Below are 23,581 nucleotides of genomic sequence, written 5' to 3'. Positions count from 1 at the left end.
TCAATTGCTGGTTTATACAATATTTCCAATGTTAGACATTTTTTATTTTGCTGTAATCAATATCCATGCTGGTATCGTTTGTGCTTTGAGATGAGATGACGAGGTTTTGCCGAGTCTATTCTTTCCGTGTTGTCACCAAAATAAGACTTGTATTGTAAGATACTGACCGTATATTCTGTTTATCCTGCAACTATTTCATTATACATGCAGATGGCATTCAAAACGAAAGCAAATTGTCTGTTATTTACATGATTTCGCTCAAAGGGAGACGCTTCCACTAAACCGAATGAAATTTATTTACTGATATCGCACTATTTTTCTGTCGCAACTGTTACAGGATATTCTTAGTGTCTGCTACTGAGCTGTATGCCTGGCTAATGTCAGTGCTGAAAATAAATTATTTATTAATGTTGTCCCGCTTTATTTGTTGACTTTAAATTCGTAAAATAAATCTAACCCCCTGAAGGGCGTCAGAACGCTTGTTTTCAATGCCGTAGTGATAAACCTTCCAAGCATGGTGATAGTGAATATTTGTAGTGGGGAGATAGTTACACAAAAAGTTTTTCTCCAAAAGTAAGGTAACAATATTTTAAAATTTTGCTAAAACAATTAAAAAACATTCTGATTTCAGAACAGTTCGAATTTTGAAGATACCTTGAATAGTATTTTTATTATTATTATATATATTATGAAAGTAATTAATATGACTGAAAGCAAGCCCTTAAAAATGGCGCAGCCAGATGTTTCAGTAAGCATTAATTATGCAATGTTAAAAAGTTCAATTTACGGAAATACCGGAGCCGAATTTTCTATTTATTATTTATTCATATATTCACAATGTATCTTTGTTCGAAAGTCCATTTGAGAAGGATATCAAGAGAGGAGAAGAAAGAAATTTTCCGTAACAGATATGGCGTTTTAGGTCAGGTGATTATATTGGAAGGTAGTCTATCACTTGAACACTTGCAAATAAAGAGCAACAGCACTGAGCTTCTGCCGGATGAAGATTACGTTCGCCGGACCTTTAAAGCGTTTGAATCGCTTGATTATGTAATGAGCTGACTTCAAAGCATCGCATTCACGCTGATGGGATTTTTTACCTTGGATAAAAAAATGGCTGCCGCAAACTGAAGCTTTCAGTGTGTAGGATTATATTTTGAAGATTGTGTTTTTCTTTTTTTTTCACGTATGCATTACCTTAGAAGTACTTCGCCTTCGGGGCACGAAGGGCTGCGCCCTTATTGTTATATTCAAATAAGGCGCCATGTTAAATCACCTTGTAGTACCTATATCCGGTTTCATTCATGACACGAGCGGTGTTATCATCGTCACTTTTTGTTCTCTTTGTTTTTTTCTCGATTTTTTTGTTTTGTGAGTATTTTGATTAAAACTGTATAAAGAAACGTATAACAATTTAATACTTTTAATTTCTGTGTAACATGTTATTTTAAAAAGAAAGTTCAGTACTGTAGATGTTAGACATGGTAGAAAGGTCGGTGCGGACATGGCCAGTATTTCTCCAACAGGACAGCAAACATCAATTCTGTTTTCAGTCAATTTTGGCGGTATAAAAGGGTGGTAAAATTGAGTTGTGATTCATTTATAGAAACTCCCATAGTATTCGGACAAACAAATATGCGATCATGATTTGACCGACCTTCGCTCGACATGCCGGAAGTTCGAAAATGTTGAATGATGGGATGGCTCTGACGTCACGAATGCTTGAAAAGACAAAAGATGTGGTCTAGAGCCAAATATTTGCGTTTTCCAGAAGATTCGGATAGCAAAATGACAAATTATTGACAGCTGAATGGGTGAAGATCTTGAGAGGTTGCAAAGGAATGGCAAAGTACCATTGCAATTACTGCCAGGGGGATATTTCGGGGTTTAGAATCAAGTGCTCTGAATGCCCAGACTTTGACCTTTGTTTACAGGTAAATATGACGTAGTAGCGTGCATTTTGTTAGGAGTCGATTAGCATTATTATCAATCGAATACATGTTAATTGCAGTGTTGTATATTTCTTTTGTCTTGCATTTATTTTTGAATTATTTTTTCGATTTATTTTAGTGCTTTTCGTGCGGAGCAGAGAGCGGAACACATAAACGTGACCATGATTATCACATAGCGGTAAGCTGATTTCCCCGTCTGTGCCCCAAAGCCGGAAGCGTTGGGAATTCCCGCACTCGAGTGCCGAGGAATCTCCTCTTCTAAACAAAAATGAAAATGCTTCATGATATAAATAATAACTTGATTTTATGATTACCTCACCGATTACTATATTTACTCATATTTCCCTTTCATATGATTATTTTAACAAATAAAGTTAAAAAAAGAAGCCATGGTGAAATGATGACCAGGTCTGGATTTAGCAGAATAACTTAGAACAAAGCTTATTGTGTCAAAATTTGAGGAGAAAAAAAACTGTATGCTTCAAGACAATGCACAAAAAATGATTTCAACACTCAAAGATAACTACATGTTTGACTGAAAAGCAACCTTACGCCCCAAGGCAACTACCTGGTGTCTGGTGCTGTGCATTAATTCATAAACCTGGTGCCAATTTCTCTAAACAAAAATGCAGACCTAAGTCAACACAAGTTTTTCTCCTTCTTTAACTGATGTGAAAAATTATGACTTAAGTTTGTTTTGAGAAATTGGTGCCAGGTAGTATAATGCCTGTTTAAAAAAGCATGCATAAGGCCTACTCCAACAATGTTAGAGGTATAGCACGACGAGACACTTTTGATCATTACGTCGTGTCTAACCTCTAACAATCAAGGCAGGATTCACACGGCGCAGAAATGGGCTCGATATAAATTCAAAATTTCAAGTTGTGTTGACACTAACCTTTTATATCCTGAAAGAATTATCCCAAATCATGTTAAATCCAAAATTCAAAACGTCACTATTGCACTGCTATACCGAATTTAGACATTTCTATACCCCCACCACTATTTGTAAGTCTACCCGGTCGCCATTTTTACTCGGTTGTTACAAATTACGGAATGGTGACGGAAAGTAAAAGTATCATTATCTATGAAATATTTTGCAGTATTTTGACAAAAATGCATTAATTTATTTAAATATTTCCAGAATCAATCAGAACTAATAAAAAATACTTGTTTCCGTGCATATAAACAACCTTGGTTACCACTATTAATATTATCTTTCCATTTGATACACCGTACTATAATTTGATAAACCGGAAGTGACGAAAATTTGAATAGGAATTAACCTAGATTATACAGCGATGCTATGGGTCAGCTCTTAAATGTGTGATTATTCCGTGGATTAATGTTATTTCATACCTATTCATATACCAGGATGTGTTCATGGATAACTAATGATTCACGCTATACATGCTTTTTGACATTCTGGTAAGTTTTTCACTTGGTAATTAAGCGTCAAAGTTCCGCTCTAATTCGAGGGCGGAACTTGCGAAGACTCGTATAGGGTTCGGGCATTAGATCTCGATATTGCACATCAGAAGTTTCTCAATATCGAGATCTAATATTATTGGATTAGCATAAGGCCTAAATGCCAATAGTCTGAGTGATAACATTTCTAAGAGTAAAAAAAACTCACAAGGGTATTCTGGTTGTCCTTTAATTAAAGGGCTAGGCACATACCTCATAGAGCCAGATTCAGTGATCCAGTTAAGATGTGTAGAGGGGTTAATTAAAAATACACATTGAAAAAATCTGTCAATTACCTATAAAACAAAGTACCCTTTACAATTAGAACGAATATACGTACCCAGCCTACTATACCTTTTGGCCGGGTACGAATTGGTCCCTATGTGTCGTAGTGGAGCACTGCCTCTGAAAATCACTCGGGCACAGTTTTCTATACCTTTTTGTAGGGTTCCAATTATTTTATACGTATATGCATTTACATATTATTTTTGTCCAAAAGAAACATAGATACCATTCTTAATATCTACCGTACTGCTCACAAGATGTTAAATTCACAATTTGTGGACTTGCCGTATAAATATCCTCCATGAAGACCTCAATATGTATTATGTAAAAAAGAATAATGCTCGATGATAATTTGATATATATTTTATGTGGTCCAGTTTTATTGCCTAGTATGTTGGCGATATCAAACAAGTACGATGAAATGCCAACAAAAGTTTCATAATGGTTTGCATAACCATTACTTTGCTCCATAAGCAGTAATAGGCACCAATTGTAGCTCTAAAGACGACATCATTTTCTGTCTAAAAGTCTTTTGAGCTACAATATTGCAGCTACCTTTACAATATGATCGCTTTCATCCAGAAATAAAATCAGACTAATTCTAGTCATTTTCAAGAGTCTGCATCAACTGTGCCCTTAGTTCAGATAGATATTTGCACAATGGCTAACTTATCATCAATAACTTTATACCATAACTACACAACTTTTATTGAAATATCTCTGTTAAGTTTTAGTTTCGCACAGAAGTCATAGTTGTACCCCTCTCCTTCAAAAGTGCGAGTACAATTACTTGCCCTTTAAAAGTTATCTGGAGCACTGCCAGATTGAACTTTCATTTATAGATTTACACATGGAATCTTGTTTGGTAATTGGTAACTTCATCTCAGGCCAAACATATGTATTATGGCAGGATTGGACTGAGATTGGGCTACATTTGTAATTGCTGATGATAAATTGTACATTTTTGCTCTGGAAACGTGGGCCTTTTAAAACACATACTAAATTGATTTGTTATGGCTCTAAAGGCCCAAATACATATACTTTGCTGAAACATCACAGATTCAAAGTAATCCGATGAGCTGTTCTTTAGCCCCAAATAGGATTGAAAATGGGACTAAATTATCCAGGGCTAGCAATGCTAGCTGCATACTCCCAAAGGGATTGGCTCCCACCAATAGATTTGTGAGATTGCTGTCAGCATAAATTATAATAAAGGGATTAACTTACTTTTTTAAGGAAAATGCTTTGGACAAAACTGCAAAATAGATGAAATAGATGAAACCAAAAGTTATGATAATTTCAATATTTACTAACTATTAACATTTTTATATATGAACTGTCATCATGAAGGGTACAACATCATGTTGTTATTATTTTTAAATACTTTTACTTGACATTCTCTGATTATATGTACATGCATTAGATTGTGGAGGGTTGTACATTCAGTGCCTCATTGTCTTGAGAAAATGATGTTGCTGTTGTAGGGAGATGATGACACATCTGTAGGTGCATTTGACATTCCAAAGCCATGGTCATTAGTTGAAGAGATGATGCTTCTGGATGCTGTGGAACAGTATGGCTTTGGCAACTGGTATGATGAATGAATTTTAACAGATCTTGAGCAAGACTCAAATTATATGTATCCATGATATTGCTACATCGTATGTCATAGCTATGGAAAACTTAAGAACACAGTTTTTTTAAAAGTCGACTTAGTGGACAATGAAAGAAAACAAACTGAATATTTACTAAAGTATAGGTAGAAGTGATAATTGATACATTATTCAAAGGGATTACATTAAATGGAATAAATGATTATAGAGCTATTAATATATTTTATGTACTATTGAACATTATGGTTAATTCACACACATTGTAGATGCAAAAATGATTTTATTTAAAAAGGGATTTAGTATCTTTCATGTAGATGTTTTCATATGAGTGGACTTCACATTAATGGTCTTTTTCTTTTCAGGGAAGATGTGGCCAACCATGTAGAATCAAGAAAAGCTCCAGGTATGATTTTTCATCTCTTCCATTGCCTACTATTTGAATCATCACAGGCGTTTTAGATCTGCAAAAAATTATACTAACTGCTTATTTTTCACATCCATATCAGATTTACCTAGTAATTTAGAGTTTTTGTTTCTATTTCAGAATGTGAAGAACATTATGTCAAGTTTTTTATTCAGGGTACAATTGGTAGAGGTAAGTACTTGTTTTAGAAAATTTTAATTCCATTGAATCCTGCCTTAGCGAGCACCTCTGTATAAAAACCACCTGTTTATAAAGACCATTTTCTTAGCGTCTCACATGGCTAATTTTAACACAATCTAACCACTTGTCTCTTGGGTTTTCTTTATAGACAGGGTTGATTATATGTAACAATTTTCAGGATAACATATCATAAGTTTTATAACATATCAATTTTTTGCGATTCCCCAGAGATCCTGTCTGTTGATACCATTGGCAGTAATGTGATAGATCATTCCTGTCCTGATGGAGGTAAGGAACGGTCCTAGAAATCATTGAATATCAAAATCAATGTAAAGAACCTTTCTTCTCATTCTGAAGTTCATGTAGTCAGTATTTAGTCAATTTGCATCAATCGACAGAGAAGTGATATCAATTAATTTAAAATCTTATGTGAGATTAAAGTAACGGTGTTGGTAAAGTACAATTTACCATCAATTAGTCCCAACGTGGTGAATTTGACATCGCAAAAATCATGTCCAAAAATAACAGTCACTGGAAGATGGAATAATTTCTACTTCATCCAAGTCGTTTTGGTATTTAAAAATTGATATACTGGTTTATGCAAGTTATGGCAGATGCAGAGCTATCTATAACAAATAATATCAAGATACATTATGTATATGTTGAATATTTACACAATTTGATATGGTGGTAACCTTTTTTCGGTCATCTGACCCAAAGGGTCAGGATGACCTATTGTCATCATGCACCGTCCGTCGTCATACGCCGTCCGACGTGCGTAAACTTTTCATTCAAACGACTTCTTCTCAATAACCAGAAGGCCCAGGGTATTGATATTGGGCCTGTGACATGCTGGGATGAAGGGCTACCAAGTTTGTTCAAATGAAGGACCTTGACCTTCATTCAAGGTCACAGGGGTCAAAAAGGCTAAAATCTTTAAACGACTTCTTCTCAAGAACCAGAAGGCCCAGGGCACTGATATTTGGCCTGTGACATGCTGGGATGAAGGGCTACCAAGTTTGTTCGAGTGAATGACCTTGACCTTCATTCAAGGTCACAGGGGTCAAAAAGGCTAAAATCTTTAAAAGACTTCTTCTCAAGAACAAGAAGGCCCAGGGTACTGATATTTAACCTGTAAAACGCTGGGATGAAGGGCTACCAAATTTGTTCAAATAAATGACCTTGACCTTCATTCAAGGTCACAGGGGTCAAATAGGCTAAAATCCTTTAAACAACTTCTTGTGAATAATGAAGAGGTTTAGAGACCTGATATTGGGCCTGTGGCATTCTGGGATAAAGGGCTACCAAGTTTGTTCGAATGAAGGACCTTGACCTTCATATAAGGTCACAGGGGTCAAATAGGTTAAAATCTTTAAATGACTTCTTCTCAAGAACCAGAATGCCCAGGGTACCGATATTGAGCATGTCGCATGCTGGGATGAAGGGCTACCAAGTTTGTTCAAATGAATTACCTTGACCTTCAATCAAGGTCACAGAGGTCAAATAAGCTAAAATCTTTAAACGACTATGTTGTATTGTACTAATAGTCAGATGACCGTTAAGGCCCATGGGCCTCTTGTTTAAAGTTTACACAATTTGATATGCTGGTATCCGTTTTTGAATATTTACACAAATCTATATGCTGGTATCGGTTTTTCAAAAAGTTTACACAATTTGATGTGGTATCTGTTGAAATATTACACAATTTGATGTGGTGGTATTAATTTAACAGGTCCTCTGTCACCCAGTATTACAGTGCCAATCAGTCCATTGGATTTGAACATACAGGAGCAGCATGAACTAGGATACATGCCATATAGAGATGACTTTGAAAGGGTAAGAGGTGGAGATATGTTTGATAATTATAAAAAGTGGGTTTGAAATGCTGAATGCTTACTGTTGATTCCATCCATATTGATCAAAGCATGATTTTTGCATTGTATTGTTTTTGTTATCAAATTTATTCTAATAAGAATTTTCCTGAATTTTATTGATCAGAGGTGAATATGTGAGATATAAAAAGCTTTTGATAAGAAAAAGAAATGCTAATTTTTAAAAATATCACTTTTTTCAACTATATTGAGAAAAGGAGCCCACTTAATTTTTAATGGGATAGTTGATTTTTTAGTCTAAATATAATCACACCTACTGTAGTACAGTTGACAGTATCAATGTGAACTTAAATTACATTGGTCTTATTCCAGGAACATGATAACGAGGCAGAAACTCTAGTCAGTAGTCTAGCAAATAATTATGATGATGAGGATATAGATGTTGGTAAGTTATCCAGTAAAATACAACATTCATAAATTCTCCATGACATCTGTCCAGAATTTCCATTTGTCTGTTCATTGGGCTAACTTCTCATTGCATGTAGTGAGTTCCTAGGAACAAAATGAAGCATTTTGAGATTTCTGTATTAATATTAAGTGTGTGAAATTCCTTCCTGTTTTCAAATGATTTGTTAACTCTTAATTGGGCAAATGGACATATTACTAATTTATGTTTTTTATCTTGTTCCCTACTTGTTACATTTCATTATTTTGATGTATTGAAAGAGGAAATTAAAATACAAGTTTACATGGTCATTTTATTTACAGAGGAGAGGAAATCGTTCATGACTTCACTACCGTATTTTACAGACAATAAGTCGCACCTGTGTATATGTCGTAAAGGCCTTTTTTACGTTTTTTTTTTTTTTTTTTTTCAGTTTCCGTACACATATAAGTCGCACCAGTGAATAAGTCGCACCTAAAAGTCCATGTACCCATGTAACCCTCTGAGTACATACCATTGATCTCTGATGAAGTACGATAGTGATTATCGATCGCTTAGATGAACTAAAATTGTCTGTAAATTTGTACTGTAAATAAACAACAAATAACACTCACAATGATGTAAATATCTTGGGAAAAATGGATTTGGTCATGTTTCTGTTCGTTGTTTACTCTGCCATTACGTAATTATATAAGCCTACTGGTGTGTAAACAAACATGGCGGCCGTACAAATCCACACATAATATTTAAATAATATATTTAACTTTTTTGATATTTGATAGTTTTTGAGGTTTTAATATTATTATCTTGATAATAAACCCGCAGAAAATTGATAGTGAATTTAGTCAGCCATCGTGTTGTGATTTTAAACAACCACGCTTCAATCTGCCGAGTTTCCGTGAATTAAACAATTTTATGATTGAACATGCATCTGATACTTAATTATTTTCATCTTTATTATATTTTCATTACATGATATATCTGTTAAACACTATAACAGGGATTTTGTCTATGTATAGCTCTACTAAACCTGCGAGTAAAACTTACGATTTTCGCACTTGTGTATAGAGCGCACTCATGATTTTCAGGGAAACAAGTCGCGACTTATACTCTGGAAAATACGGTACTCAAAATTGCATATGCCAAAATTCTGTTCTACATATATACCGAATTGCCTTTCTAGATAATCAGTATTCATTGTTTTACATTGTAATATTTTCTCAGATTACGATAAGACAATTCATGTAAAGTATGAATGACAGATCTTACCAGTTACTTAATTATTTTAATACGAATGATGACAAAATTATCATTGAATTTATGTATCTTTGTTTTTTGTTTTAAACAGCTGTTAAATTAGCACAAGTAGACAGATACAGAACAAGGTTAAAAGAGAGAGAAAGGCGAAAATGTGTAGCACGAGAGTATAACTTAATTCAAGCAGCCACAACACTGGGCAAACAAAAATGTCAAACACCAAAGAAAAAACTGTCAAAGGAGGATAAGTGAGTACTATATGCACTATTGAATACTTTATTCATAGCATTTTTAGAATAAAAAGATAATTATATTCATAGTCTGTTTATAAAATTGTTTTGTTTATTATATGAATGTAAATCATAATGAAAATAAAGTGTTATGTGGCCAGTAATTGTCTGCAAGTAGTATGATAGACTGGTAGTCAGTGCATTGCTTATTCCTTCCTTCTGTCTTATTGACAAAACACATAGTATATTTGATGTTCCTTATAATTTGCTTTTCAGAGATCTGCAAGAAAAAGTCAAAGTATTCTCACAGTTTCATTCTTTAGCAGAACATGAAGCATTTCTTGAAAATATTCAGAGTAAGTTCAAAGATACTAAAAACAGAATTATCAATAGCTGGCCTTTTGTACTAAGTTACTGTTGATCTCAAGATTAACTGAAACTCACTGAATTTGCTTGTTACTATATCAACCTTCTGTAGACATTCATTTTTTGCTTCTGATTATTCTGATGATATTGAAAAAGAGTTTCTCTACTCTGAGAATGGAAATCATGTCTATCTAAATAATTTGTCCTTTTTCAATCTTCAGAAGAAAAAGAAATGAAGTCCCGGATAAAATCACTCATGAGGTACAGAAAGAATGGAATCACAAAGCTTGATGGTGAGTATTTACATGTACAGTAGACCCTCGATAATCCGGACACCTTTGTTCCCAGCTTAAACCGTCCAGATTACGAGTTTTCCGGACTGCCGATTTCCGTGTTCTTCCGTGTTCAATTAAATTGTCACGTACGAGTTATTCATCTTAACCTTGTAATCGATGATAGGCTTTAATGTAATATACGTGTATTATACTTTGTTTGTTATGTTTAATAGGTGATTTTATATATTATTTCGTTAACAATATTAAATAAACGTATTTCTTTTTCAAAATACAAAACCGAAGGCCATTGTTAATTGTGTACTATGTATGCATATAGCCACGTATCCCACTCTTGATCTGTCGTACAGCAAATTATGTTTCAAAATGCCTAACCAAGGATTAATATCATCTACGTTCTTGGCATAAAAAAAACTATGATAACAAATACTTGTGAACATTTTAAGAACTAATATAATTGTTATTTTGGATATTGTGTGTGCAATGTCACACACGTGTAAATGGAATGTGCTGTAGCCTTTATATCTTATACCATAGATGATAATTCGAATAGATTCACATGCATTTAAAATTCATTATTAAATTTGTGAGTATTATCTCACGTTATTGTATCCGAAACTCAGAGTGGTGTATTCTGCATGCAAAACCAGTAAGGTATCGATGGCATACTTACCAGTACCCAAACTTAAACTGCATGTTTAAAAGCCTGGGGCTTAAAATATATTGCGTATCTCAATTACAACACTGAAGTTTGATCTTGTGTAGAAAACCAATGAACCGTTACATGACTGCATGTACCCGTTTGAAAGGTGTTCAGGTAAATGCCCATGGCTATGACCTGGCAGCTAGTGTCATTTGGCAGTGTTTATTTTACATATGACCGTAGCATGCCTTGGATTTTCTCGGCACGTGGCTACAACAAATTGTCCCGATTATTGCGGGAATTTATTAACGAAAATTACATTCTGTTCGCAAAATAGAGTTCCGGATTCGGAATCCGAATTTCCGGACTAGCGAGTATAAATAACGTTACGGAATGCGTTCCCTGACATTTCCATCCGGATTGTGAGTTTTCCGGATTATCGCGGGTCCACTGTAGGATTATCGCGGGTCCACTGTAGGATTATCGCGGGTCCACTGTAGGATTATCGCGGGTCCACTGTAGATACTTTGTTACACCGTGGTCGTACTTTCAATATTATCAACATTCAGTCCTCTTGTCCTCCATATGTTCTGCAGTTTAATGTCATAAACACAATTTTCTGAACTAGACATGTTGCCGATGTAATTCCTTTTTTTCTGTCCCACAGATATAGAACATTTTGAAGAGGAAAAATTTAAACGAGATAAGAAGAGAGACAATAAGAAAAAGCTGGTGAGTGTCGCGTTCACTCCCAAGTTGCTAAGAAGTGAATCTAGTAAGTGGATGTTTCATGGCAGTCTATTATATTCTGTATTTCCTTTTGCTAAATTGCACCTTTTTCGAGATATTTTTGGCATTTGATAAGAGTTATGATATATTCTATCAATATTTTTCTTCGGTTTTTTTTTCCATTTCAAAGAATTTGGATATTATGAAGAACCTGCCATATAACATGAATCCCATACAGTCAATTATAATATTTGTTTTGTGTGAGATGAATTTGTGCAAACATACATGGTGAAGAATTTGGGTACTAGTATGAGAGAAAATGAGAGAAAGCATAGTTGATAGTTATCACAACCTCACCATGGATAGTTGTATGTATTAAAATGTTCTGTTTTTACCTGGGCACTTGACAATTTATTCTTATACCTTACATACTGAAATGACTATAATCAAATCTTAGAACTGGAACTTAAATCATTTCTAAGGCTGTAATACAGTAGTTAGTTTTATCCCATTGAAATTGTGATGTGTAGAAAGATACGTCATCACCATTCACCTTATTCCTGGTCCTTCCTTTCGTTTAAAACTTTGCAATCTTATTGTAGCTGGAACATAACACCTATCACTAATGTCCATCTTGTACTTTACCTTGGTGTTTTGTTCCATGTTTTCCATGTCTAAAATGGTATTGGCTGGTTATATATTTTGCAGGGCAATTGCTCGCCGCTAATCAAGAGAGGATCAATGGTCTCAAAAAAAGCCGCCGCCGTTATAGAGTAAGTATTAGAACGAATATACGTACCCGGCCTACTATACCTTTTGGCCGGGTACGAATTGGTGTCCTAGTGGAGCACTGCCTCAGAAAATCACGCCACACAATTTTCTATACTTTTTAGCTCACCTGGTCCGAAGGACCGAGGTGAGCTTATGGGATACCGCAGCGTCCGGCGTCTGGCGTCCGGCGTCCGGCGTCCGGCTCCGTCAACAATAGACTTCTTCTCCATAACCGCTGGTCGGATTTTAACAAAATTTGACTGGTAGCATCCTTATGGGCTACTAACTGAAAATTGTACAAATGATGGGGCTGATCCCCCGGGGGCCTGAGGGGCGGGGCCAAAAGGGGCCAATTTGGCTATTTCCATATAAACGACTTCTTCTCTGAAACTAAGCATGGTATAGCCCCCATAATGCAATGATACCATCCTTATAGGGTGGGGATTCAAAATTGTGCAAATGATAGGGCTGACCCCCCGGGGGCCTGAGGGGCGGGGTCAAAAGGGGTCAATTTGGCTATTTCCATATAAATGACTTCTTCTCTGCAACTAAGCATGGTATAGCACCCATAATACAATGGTAGCATCCTTATAGGTTGGGGATTCCAAATTGTGCAAATGAAAAGGCTGACCCCCGGGGGCCTGTGGGGCGGGGTCAAAAGTGGTCAATTTCCATATAAATGACTTTTTCTCTGTAACTTACCATGGGATTACGCTCATAATGCAATGGTTACATCCTTATAGGGTTTGGATTCAAAATTTTGCAAATGATGGGGCTGACCCCCCGGGGGCCTGAAAGGTGGGGTCAAAAGGGGTTGATTTAGCTATTTCCATATAAAAGACTTCTTCTCTGCAACTAAGAATGGAAGAGCACTTATAATGCAATGGTAGCATCCTTATAGGGTTGGGATTTGAAATTGTACAAATGATAGGGCTGACCCCCGGGGCCTTAGACGGCAATAGATGCGAGGTCAAAAAGGTCAATTAGGCTACTACTTTCATATAAATTACTTTGTCTCTGAACCTATGTATTGGATAGCATATTTGTATGGTATCAATAGCATCATTGTATGGTTGTGATTCAAAATTAAACTTTGGGAGTCAATTTTGCTTATTTTTAGCCCACCATCATCAGATGGTGGGCTATTCAAATCGCCTTTCGTCCGTGGTCCGTCGTCCGTCCGTCCTTCCGTCCGTCCGTTAACAATTCTTGTTACCGCTATTTCTCAGAAAGTACAGAAGGGATCTTTCTCAAATTTCACATGTAGGTTCCCCTAGGGCCCTAGTTGTGCATATTGCATTTTGGGACCAATCGGTCAACAAGATGGCCAGCTGGCGGCCATCTTGGATTTTGATAGTTAAAGTTTGTTACCGCTATTTCTCAGAAAGTTTTGAAGGTTTTGAAGGGATCTTTCTCAAATTTCACATGTAGGTTCCCCTAGGGCCCTAGTTGTACATATTGCATTTTGGGACCAATCGGTCAACAAGATGGCCGACTGGCGGCCATCTTGGATTTTGATAGTTAAAGTTTGTTACCGCTATTTCTCAGAAAGTACTTAAGGGATCTGTCTCAAATTTCACATGTAGGTTTCTCTAGGGCCCTAGTTGTGCATATTGCATTTTGGGACCAATCGGTCAACAATGATGGCCGACCAGGGGCCATCTTGGATTTTGATAGTTAAAGTTTGTTACCGCTAGATTTTGATAGTTAAAGTTTGTTACCGCTATTTCCCAGAAAGTACTGAAGGGATCTTTCTCAAATTTCATATATAGGTTCCCCTAGGGCCCTAGTTGTGCATATTGCATTTTGGGACCAATCAGTCAACAAGATGGCCGACCGACTGACGGCCATCTTGGATTTTGATAGTTAAAGTTTGTTACCGCTATTTCTCAGAAAGTACTGAAGGGATCTCTCTCAAATTTCATATGCATGTTCCCCTTGAACCCTAGTTGTGTATATTGCATTTTGGGAGTGATCGGTCAACAAGATAGCCGACCGGCGGCCATCTTGGATTTTGATAGTTAAAGTTTGTTAACACTATTTCCCAGAAAGTACTGAAGGAATCTTTCTCAAATTTCATATGTAGGTTCCCCTATGACCCTAGTTGTGCATATTGCATTTTGGGACAGATTGGTCAGCAAGATGATCAACAGGTAGCCATCTTGAATTTTGATAATTGAAGTTTGTTACTGCTACATATCTCAGAAAGTACTGAAAGGATCTTTCTCAAGGTTCATATATAGTATGTAGTAAAAGTTTGAAAAGCAGGGAAAAGATCCCTCTTTCTGTTGTCAGACATAGATCATTCTTTGGTGGGCGCCAAGATCCCTCTGGGATCTCTTGTTCTAATTGTCAGAGTTTTGTGATAATTACTAACAAAAAACCAGGTGAGCGATACAGGCCCTCTGGGCCTCTTGTTTGTATGTTTCCAATCATTTTAAGCGTATATATATGCATTTATATATTAATGTTGTCAAGAACAAACATTATGACCATTCTTGATATCTACTTTGCCACTCAAAAGACGTCTAATTCATAATTTGTAGACTTGCCATATGATTTTCCTTCGAAAAGACCATCATATTTAAATGCGAAAAAAATAATGTCTTGCTGTGAATTTTATATTTTATATGGTTCAATTTTATTGCCTAGTAGGTAAGTGATATAAAACAAGTACGATAAAATGCATAGATGTTTTAATAATGGTTTGCTCAATCATTTATTTGCATCAATTAGCAGTAATAGGCACCAATTGTAGCTCTTAAGACGACTATCTGTCTAAGTCTTTTGAGCTACAATATTGCTGCTAAGTAAGTTTATGCACCCAATCATTGATAGTGCTTGTTTTTGGTTACAAATTTCAGTGAAGATAGTACTATTAAAAGGGTCCCACTATTACAAGGACACACAGCATAAATATACTGCAGTCTCCCAAAACATATCTAGTCATGACGTATACAGTGCATAGGATACAGGAGAGGCTGTCCACTAACTGTTATACAGGATGCTGGTCTAATCAATCAACCAAAATTTTAGTGTTTTGTAATCTTGAACATCACCACAGTGAAAAAGTTAGAAAGAACGATACACATTATATTAGTTTTACATGATGGTAATACAATTGAAATACAGGTCCACTTAGTTGCATAAAATTTTCAGTTCTTGTTTTATTTATTTTTATTTGTATTCAATCGTCCTTGTATTTATATTCATAACCAGGCCTTATCAAAAATAAAATTATTCCTGCAAGCAAAAAAAAAGGATCGTCCAGAGCTGTCTGCCATAAATATAACTGTAATATCATTGCTGTTTATAATTTAAAGTCATAGGCTGAGAAATTGTTGTTTATATTTTCAGAGAAAAATTAGATATACTTATAGACGACGAAGGTAAGAATGTATTTCATAGTTATTAATAAGTAACTGATTATGCTCTAACAGCAAAAATACAACAATTCATCAAAAATTGCCTCGAACTGGGATTTGCTTTATTTTATTTTAAAACAATAGACTAAATTTTTTGTTTCTACTCTTTCAGATGTATTTAATCAAAATGGAGCTAGGTTTACATGTAACTTAATAGTTGTGCATGTATCTGTGATAAATGAAATGTTGTTTACTTATCCCCTTTTCTATCTTACTTTTTTGGCTGTTAATTTCACAACTGTTTGTCGCGGAAATACTGCTACAACGCTAATGTTAACTATGTATATACTTGTGATACTAAGGAAAGTGTCTTTTATCATGCAACTAGTTATTGACTTTTGCTTTGGAATTGGATAATTTGATTATGTCGGATTCCTTTCACAGAATCAAAAGATGAAGATGAGGAGAATGATAGCAAAGAAATGGCAGCCTTCCCTGGCTACGACATGTTGTCTGAACGAGAAAGGAAGGTAGGCATGACAATGATGTGCAGAGTGTTGGCACAAGTCTTTGTGTTTTATCACCAGTAAGTGAATAGATACACAGTAGTTATATTTCCAATACTACGAAAGGATTTGTGAATTAAGACTCCTATGTTGTGATGTTTGAGAATATGAATCGTTTACATCCCAATTATAAATATAAGCTTTCAGCATAAAGTAATATTTGCTGTTTTTAGCCCACCATCATCAGATGGTGGGCTATTCAAATCGCCTTTCGTCCGTGGTCCGTCGTCCGTCCGTCCTTCCGTCCGTCCGTTAACAATTCTTGTTACCGCTATTTCTCAGAAAGTCCTGAAGGGATCTTTCTCAAATTTCACATGTAGGTTCCCCTAGGGCCCTAGTTGTGCATATTGCATTTTGGGACCAATCGGTCAACAAGATGGCCAACTGGCGGCCATCTTGGATTTTGATAGTTAAAGTTTGTTACTGCTATTTCCCAGAAAGTACTGAAGGGATCTTTCTCAAATTTCATATGTAGGACCCCTAGGGCCCTAGTTGTGCATATTGCATTTTGGGACCAATCGGTCAACAAGATGGCCGACTGACTGCCATCTTGGATTTTGATAGTTAAAGTTTGTTACCGCTATTTCTCAGAAAGTACTGAAGTTTGTTACCGCTATTTCTCAGAAAGTACTGAAGGGATCTTTCTCAAATTTCATATGTAGGTTTCCCTAGGGCCCTAGTTGTGCATATTGCATTTTGGGACCAATCGGTCAACAAGATGGCCGACTGGCGGCCATCTTGGATTTTGATAGTTAAAGTTTGTTACCGCTATTTCCCAGAAAGTACTGAAGGGATCTTTCTCAAATTTCATATGTAGGACCCCTAGGGCCCTAGTTGTGCATATTGGATTTTGGGACCAATCAGTCAACAAGATGGCTGACTGACTGACGGCCATCTTGGATTTTGATAGTTAAAGTTTGTTACCGCTATTTCTCAGAAAGTACTGAAAGGATCTTTCTCAAATTTCATATGTAGGTTCCCCTAGGGCCCTAGTTGTGCATATTGCATTTTTGGACCAATCGGTCAACAAGATGGCCAACTGGCGGCCATCTTGGATTTTGATAGTTAAAGTTTGTTACCGCTATTTCTCAGAAAGTACTGAAGGGATCTTTCTTAAATGTCATATGTAGGTTTCCTAGGGCCCTAGTTGTGCATATTGCATTTTGGGACCAATCAGTCAACAAGATGGCCGACTGACTGACGGCCATCTTGGATTTTGATAGTTAAAGTTTGTTACCGCTATTTCTCAGAAAGTACTGAAGGGATCTCTCTCAAATTTCATATGCATGTTCCCCTTGAACCCTAGTTGTGCATATTGCATTTTGGGAGCGATCGGTCAACAAGATAGCTGACCGACGGCCATCTTGGATTTTGATAGTTAAAGTTTGTTAACGCTATTTCTCAGAAAGTACTGAAGGGATCTCTCTCAAATTTCATATGCATGTTCCCCTTGAACCCTAGTTGTGCATATTGCATTTTGGGAGCGATCGGTCAACAAGATAGCCGACCGACGGCCATCTTGGATTTTGATAGTTAAAGTTTGTTACCGCTATTTCTCAGAAAGTACTGAAGGGATCTTTCTCAAATTTCATGTGCAGGTTCCTGAAGGGGTCTAGTGCATTTTCGGACTTATCGGTCAGCAAGATGATCGACTAGTAGCCATCTTTGATTTTAATAATTGAAGTTTATTACTGTTACATATCTCAGAAAGTACTGAAAGGATCTTTCTCAAGTTTCATATATAGTATGTAGTAAAAGTTTGAAAAGCAGGGAAAAGATCCCTCTTTCTGTTATCAGACATAGATCATTCTTTGGTGGGCGCCAAGATCCCTCTGGGATCTCTTGTTCACTTGAGATATTACTAGGTCTTGGCTCAAGGTTCCTCAGCTCTGGTTCTTGTTTATTTTACTGTGATGATTTAGCTGCCATTGGTTTAAGTTATTGTTAAGACTCTGTTAGGAATGTCATGGTTAATGGAAATATTCAACTGTACGGTGCAGTTTGGTACGCTGATTCTTAGTTGCGGTTCAGTTCTGTAAAAAATTATATTACCTGTAATTTACATACACGTGTGCAAGAATCCCGCATAATATCGGCAGCTAAATCAGGCCGCCATTGTTTTGCGATTGTATACAATCCTGTTTCTGTCTGCCAATATTCCATGAATTAAACCATTTTATGATTGAACTTGCATCTGGTACGTAATAATGTTCATCTTTATTATAATTTCAATGCATGTTACTTCTTTCTTTTTCCAAGATAATACCGATGAATTGATTTGCATTAAACTTACAATTTTCACATGTCAGTCATTACTTACATTTAATAATGCGTCATGAAGGATACTGTATGGGAAATGTTTTGGTGATGGAATAATGTATTTTAAAGGATATGAGGACATATGTCTCTGTGACTGATTAATGCGTCACGAGTACTGAACAAGTTAAAAAGATAAGTAAATGTTCAGTTATGTTTGTTTAAAGATGTTTCACTGCCGACAGATCATAAATGATACTCAACATTTGAACAATAATTGGTATTTAACTGTGTTACCGGTATATGTCTATTAAACACACAAAAAATAATATTGAAATAATTTACTTAATTTTTTGTTGGATGTACAATCAGTATTTCATTCCATATAGGATATAGTGCTGTTGATTTTTTTTCAGGATGCAAATAATTATTGTTAATGTTTTTAATTTGAAGTAAAATTTTGATAGGGAAAAAAATTATTGTATGAGTGATGTACCATCTTTAAATCCAAAGCGAACCGAGCTGAAAAAACATGAACCATGACATCCCTAGTCTCTGTGTACAGTGTTGGATGTTGAGAACTATTAACCAAACTTACTACAAAAGCGAGATCCCTTTAAGAATTGGATGTAGTGTAGTGGGTGTAAAATAATCACTCTATTACAGTAGACACACAAGTATCACTTAAGTGGACGATTTTAACCTCTTTCACCCAAAAGATAAAGTGATCAGAAAGACAAATTGATTTCCTATGTTGGTATTGTTTATTTCATCAATCTGTTGTAGACGGTAGACCTTTATATCTATGTTACCTTTGCTTTTCAATAGCTGTGCAATTCAATAGGTATGACTCCAGGAAACTACTTGACTATCAAGACCTGTATCATTAAGGTGAGGCCAGCTACATTGTTTTGAATTATGGTATGGATGTTGTTGAAAAAGTACTGGTATCTAGTTACTTTATGGGAATTTTATGTCCGACATTTTGTGAGCAAGCAGAAATTGTGAAAACAAATTGCTGAAAAAAAGTGCTAGGTTTAAGAACATTTTGACATTAAATTGTAAAATTATATCGCAGTGAAAAAGTAGTTCAGCAGCAGTAGAAATCTCCACGAAAATAAGTTTGTTTACAATATGTCAAAGAACCACTTTGGACTAATTTCATTTCAAATGTTGCAGGATTATCTTCAGCGACGACAGGGGTTACCGAAAATAAAGATCCGCTACCCAAGTGGGCTTGACAAAACCCATCGACGCAAGATTATGAGCTTCTTAACAGATAATGGCTGGATAGGTGTAACGTGAGGACCTAGCTCCAAGATGTAATGGATAGTGTCTAAAGACCTTCACAAGGTATAGACAATTTACATGTAAGGAGTAATTCTGGGTAAAGTTTGGAATTGATGAGGTCCAATCTAAAGGATTTCCTTTACTGACAGACAAAAAACAGTGGAGGAGTAGTCCAGTTCAGTGGAGATATACAACCCAGAAGGATTTTTCTGGAACAAACAATGGAAATGGATGATCTGTTGGCCAAAGTGAATTGCCCCCATTGTGTAATGTAAAATGATTAGGATGGTGAGCCTTATGTGTTTTGCAACAGACATAGAAGTTAGAAAGCCAATGTAATTGGTGGTATTTCTCACCAGACATATCTCAGGTAGTCCAAACAAACACAATTCCTTAGACCAAGTCAGCTGGTGTATGACAGGTAGTGTATGTATATCATTCATCATGGCTGAGTTACATTCCTACAACTGTCTGCCAATGGTACTTCATGACAAAACTGTCAATATTTGCACAGAAGGATGGAATAAAATTCCAGAACGTTTGGTGAAATTGATTTAGCTCTGGATTGAAGAAATTTGTTTCCTTCGATCTAGATTAGATAGACCAGTCCACATAGTGGAAATGTTTCATGCAGAAATGTTTACCGGCATTTTCTATAAGAAACTTATGTGTAACCAACATTTATTGAATACTTTCAGATTTGCACTGAGAATCTTGATTGTTTTAGGTCATCTGAGACAAAGTTTCCATAACTATAGATTATAGAACATGATTCTTGGTTTGAATGTTAGGATTAAAGGCTACAAAGTTTGTTAAATTGATGTTCTCCATTAAATAGCACTAGGATTTATGCCTATCTGATATCTATACAATCACTCAGATGCCTATGGAGTTGGTACATATATATGATATTGGGCCTATTAGGGTTATATATCATTTGAGTTCAATAATATCCAAAGTCACTGGGAATTTAATATTCATGGATATTAGAATGAATTGCTATCAAATGTGTTCAGATTTCTTGAAGGACTAAAATATTTGAAGCAAATCTTTCAAGGGACTTTTCTCCTTATTCAAACAGCCCAGAATCCCCCGAATACATGCTATTCAGTGTAACACATTGAATTTATCATTTTTGTTCAGATAGTGTCAAACAAATATTTTCAAAGTTATTTTCAAGTTCTCAGTAGCAAAGAACAGACAGCTTACTGCAAGCTTGATTTTAAGTATGTTGATAGGTCTTATGTGCATAATAATGTTAGATTTTTTAATGAGAAGTTAGAATCTCTCTGGTAAAGCACTTAACATTCACTTTATTACTGTATATCCACAAGTTGTTCTGTTGGTAAGATAGCTATAGAATGTAACCTTAACTACAGCACATTAAATATGTAAGTTTTCATCACATACTCTTTTAACATATCCTTTCGCTGGAATGTTTGGAGTTTTAGGTTGATCAGGAGTAAATTAAGTTCTTCTGTCTTATAATATTATGATTCTCAATAGATGTATTTATACAAGAAGTGACTGTTTACTTTTAAGATATTTTGAATTTAAGGATGTTGTCTCATCCCCCAATTCAAAATATAAAGCAAACATTTCAGATTTCTAATAGCAATTACAAGTGAAATAGAAAATATGATTTTTATTTCTAGAGTTGTTTTTTTTTCTTTAGTAACTTAGATCTTATGGAATGAAAAATCATATGAAATATGAATTATAATATAAACGTTATACATATAATAGATTTCATTGAATAAAAAACTGCTTAACATGAAATGTTGGTAGGTACATTCTTGTGAGGTAGATAGTTGTGATGGACTTGTGTGACAATGATTCAAATATTAATGTATAAAACAAATTTAATAGGTTTTAGATGTATGTACATGGTTACAAGTCTGACTCTCTAGTTTCCCTGCTGTCAAAATGTTTACACCATAGTGTTGCCTTACTAGGACGAGAAAACTCTTTATTAGAATGTGACGTTCTTTTCCAATCAAATGAATATTTGATATTTTGGATTAGTTAACTGTTTTATGTTAAAAACTCTTTCTCCAATAATGATCAGCTATAATTAATTATATGAGATTGTCTGAAATAACAGCAGTGAAATTGCTCTAGATCTGTGTCCTTGAATAAAATATCATTTTCAGAGATCTGTAAAAACATTGTGTAATTTGCCGTATAGTCAGACTGGATATGGTCTGTCAAGTACATTAAGTTGCAATAAATACATGGGGTTCAATATTTGTAAAATTGAAATAAGTACATTTTAATTTGATCATTACCACAGACAGAAGTCTTCTGCAGCATTCTCACCCAGCAATTTAGAGGTTGATTCCTTAGTGAAGACTGGGTATTACTGATCTATGTGACCAAGTCAAGTGATTTTGTGTACATTGTGTTACTCTAAATGTATGTAGTGTTTGTGTACATAGTGAGAATAGGTGTAGTCTTCAAATTTATTTATAAAAAATGTCACGTCTTTGCTATTTATGGTGTGTACATTCTTAAAAAAAACTTCATCTTAGTGTTTTAAATTTGAATCCTTCTGAATTTTTATATGAAAACAATTGTAGCTTGTTTTTTATTCCTGTAACTAATGTAAATTGATATTTATTTTGTACAGTTGTAAATAACTGCCGGCAGCAGACCATTTTACTCATGATATTGTACAAATTTTAGTTATAAGACTTCAGCAGTAGCTGCTTGGTTTACGTCCATGATCAACCTCAGATGAATTAATATATTTCAGGGATTTAAAAGTGAAACTTTGTTTCAGAAAGAAATACGTTTTCTTAATTCATTGTTGGTGAATTTGAATGGAGCATGGCTGGTAAATCTTTACTGTAAGCCAGATTGATGGTATAGCTATCAATTACTATAAGTCCCGGTTATGTACATTTGATCTTCCTACCGGTACACTTTGTACACTAATGTAGATGTGCGTTGTTCTTATCAAAGTTAAGAATGTCCTACACTATACAACTTTTTCTCATCAATAATTTTATTAATATCATTATCATACAATTCAGTTCCCATCTGTGTTAGGTGAGTAACTGTAAATCATTGTGAGTAGGTGAGTAACTGTAAATCATTGTTATGGAGTAAGGGTGTCTATCATCAGGCTAAGTTAAATGTGGTCATGTGTGTATGAATGTTACAAGGTCTATAGTTTCCAGTCTAAATCTCCTTCCATTTGTTTTTGGAGGCAGACCACGATTTTAAGCTAGGGGTAATTTATGGTAAGCCTGGTATACTGAAAGTGTTGTCACTATTGAGTGGAGATGTCAAAATGCAAAGCCTGAAAAATGCATGAATAGCAATTGTCAAGTATGGTCATGTGTAGATGAAGTGCATCACAAATTTCATTCAAATAAATGAAATTAAAGTACATTTTGTTTTGTTCCTCTGTTAAAAAATAATGTCTGTTTACAAATGAACTTAAGGGGGGAAAATGTGACTATTACGGTAAAGGACATGGGACATCAGATTTTCAAAACTTTAATTTGCTGACAGTAAAAGCTGGCAAAACAAAACGAGTTCAATTTCAAATTAAATAGCAACTACCCAGTAAATATACCAAAGAGATTATTGATGAGAGTAGGAACTCTTGT

The 23,581-nt window shown here is 35.3% G+C and overlaps 1 protein-coding gene across 2 annotated transcripts; it reads left to right on the top strand.

The window, feature by feature from the left end:
- Positions 1-1,471: 1,471 nt before the first annotated feature.
- LOC138319151 (transcriptional adapter 2-beta-like) lies at positions 1,472-23,358 on the top strand. Of its 2 annotated transcripts, XM_069262094.1 has the most exons (17): positions 1,479-1,934; positions 2,071-2,130; positions 5,189-5,295; positions 5,680-5,720; positions 5,862-5,912; positions 6,150-6,209; positions 7,654-7,757; positions 8,126-8,198; positions 9,547-9,703; positions 9,962-10,041; positions 10,273-10,344; positions 11,655-11,719; positions 12,425-12,489; positions 15,845-15,876; positions 16,297-16,382; positions 19,503-19,565; positions 19,854-23,358. In XM_069262094.1, the coding sequence occupies exons 1-17, from the start codon at positions 1,842-1,844 to the stop codon at positions 19,977-19,979; spliced, it is 1,335 nt and encodes a 444-aa protein (XP_069118195.1). In that variant the 5' UTR covers positions 1,479-1,841; the 3' UTR covers positions 19,980-23,358. The 2 variants fall into 2 exon arrangements, 1 of the variants encoding a protein (XP_069118195.1); XR_011207961.1 differs by lacking the exon at positions 19,854-23,358 and having other exon boundaries at positions 1,472-1,934; positions 11,655-11,762; positions 19,503-19,567.
- Positions 23,359-23,581: the final 223 nt, after the last annotated feature.

The sequence above is a fragment of the Argopecten irradians genome, chromosome 3, assembly GCF_041381155.1.
Source record: "Argopecten irradians isolate NY chromosome 3, Ai_NY, whole genome shotgun sequence".
NCBI classification, from domain to species: domain Eukaryota; kingdom Metazoa; phylum Mollusca; class Bivalvia; order Pectinida; family Pectinidae; genus Argopecten; species Argopecten irradians.
Note: the sequence above shows the minus strand (reverse complement) of the source record. Positions and strands in the feature narration are given on the sequence as shown.

Coding starts and splice junctions, on each gene's coding strand:
- LOC138319151 (XM_069262094.1), top strand. CDS start 1,842: ATGGCAAAGTACCATTGCAATTACTGCCAGGGGGATATTTCGGGGTTT. Junction 5,296..5,679: donor CAGTATGGCTTTGGCAACTG/GTATGATGAATG, acceptor TTTTCTTTTCAG/GGAAGATGTGGCCAACCATG. Junction 5,913..6,149: donor TCAGGGTACAATTGGTAGAG/GTAAGTACTTGT, acceptor GCGATTCCCCAG/AGATCCTGTCTGTTGATACC.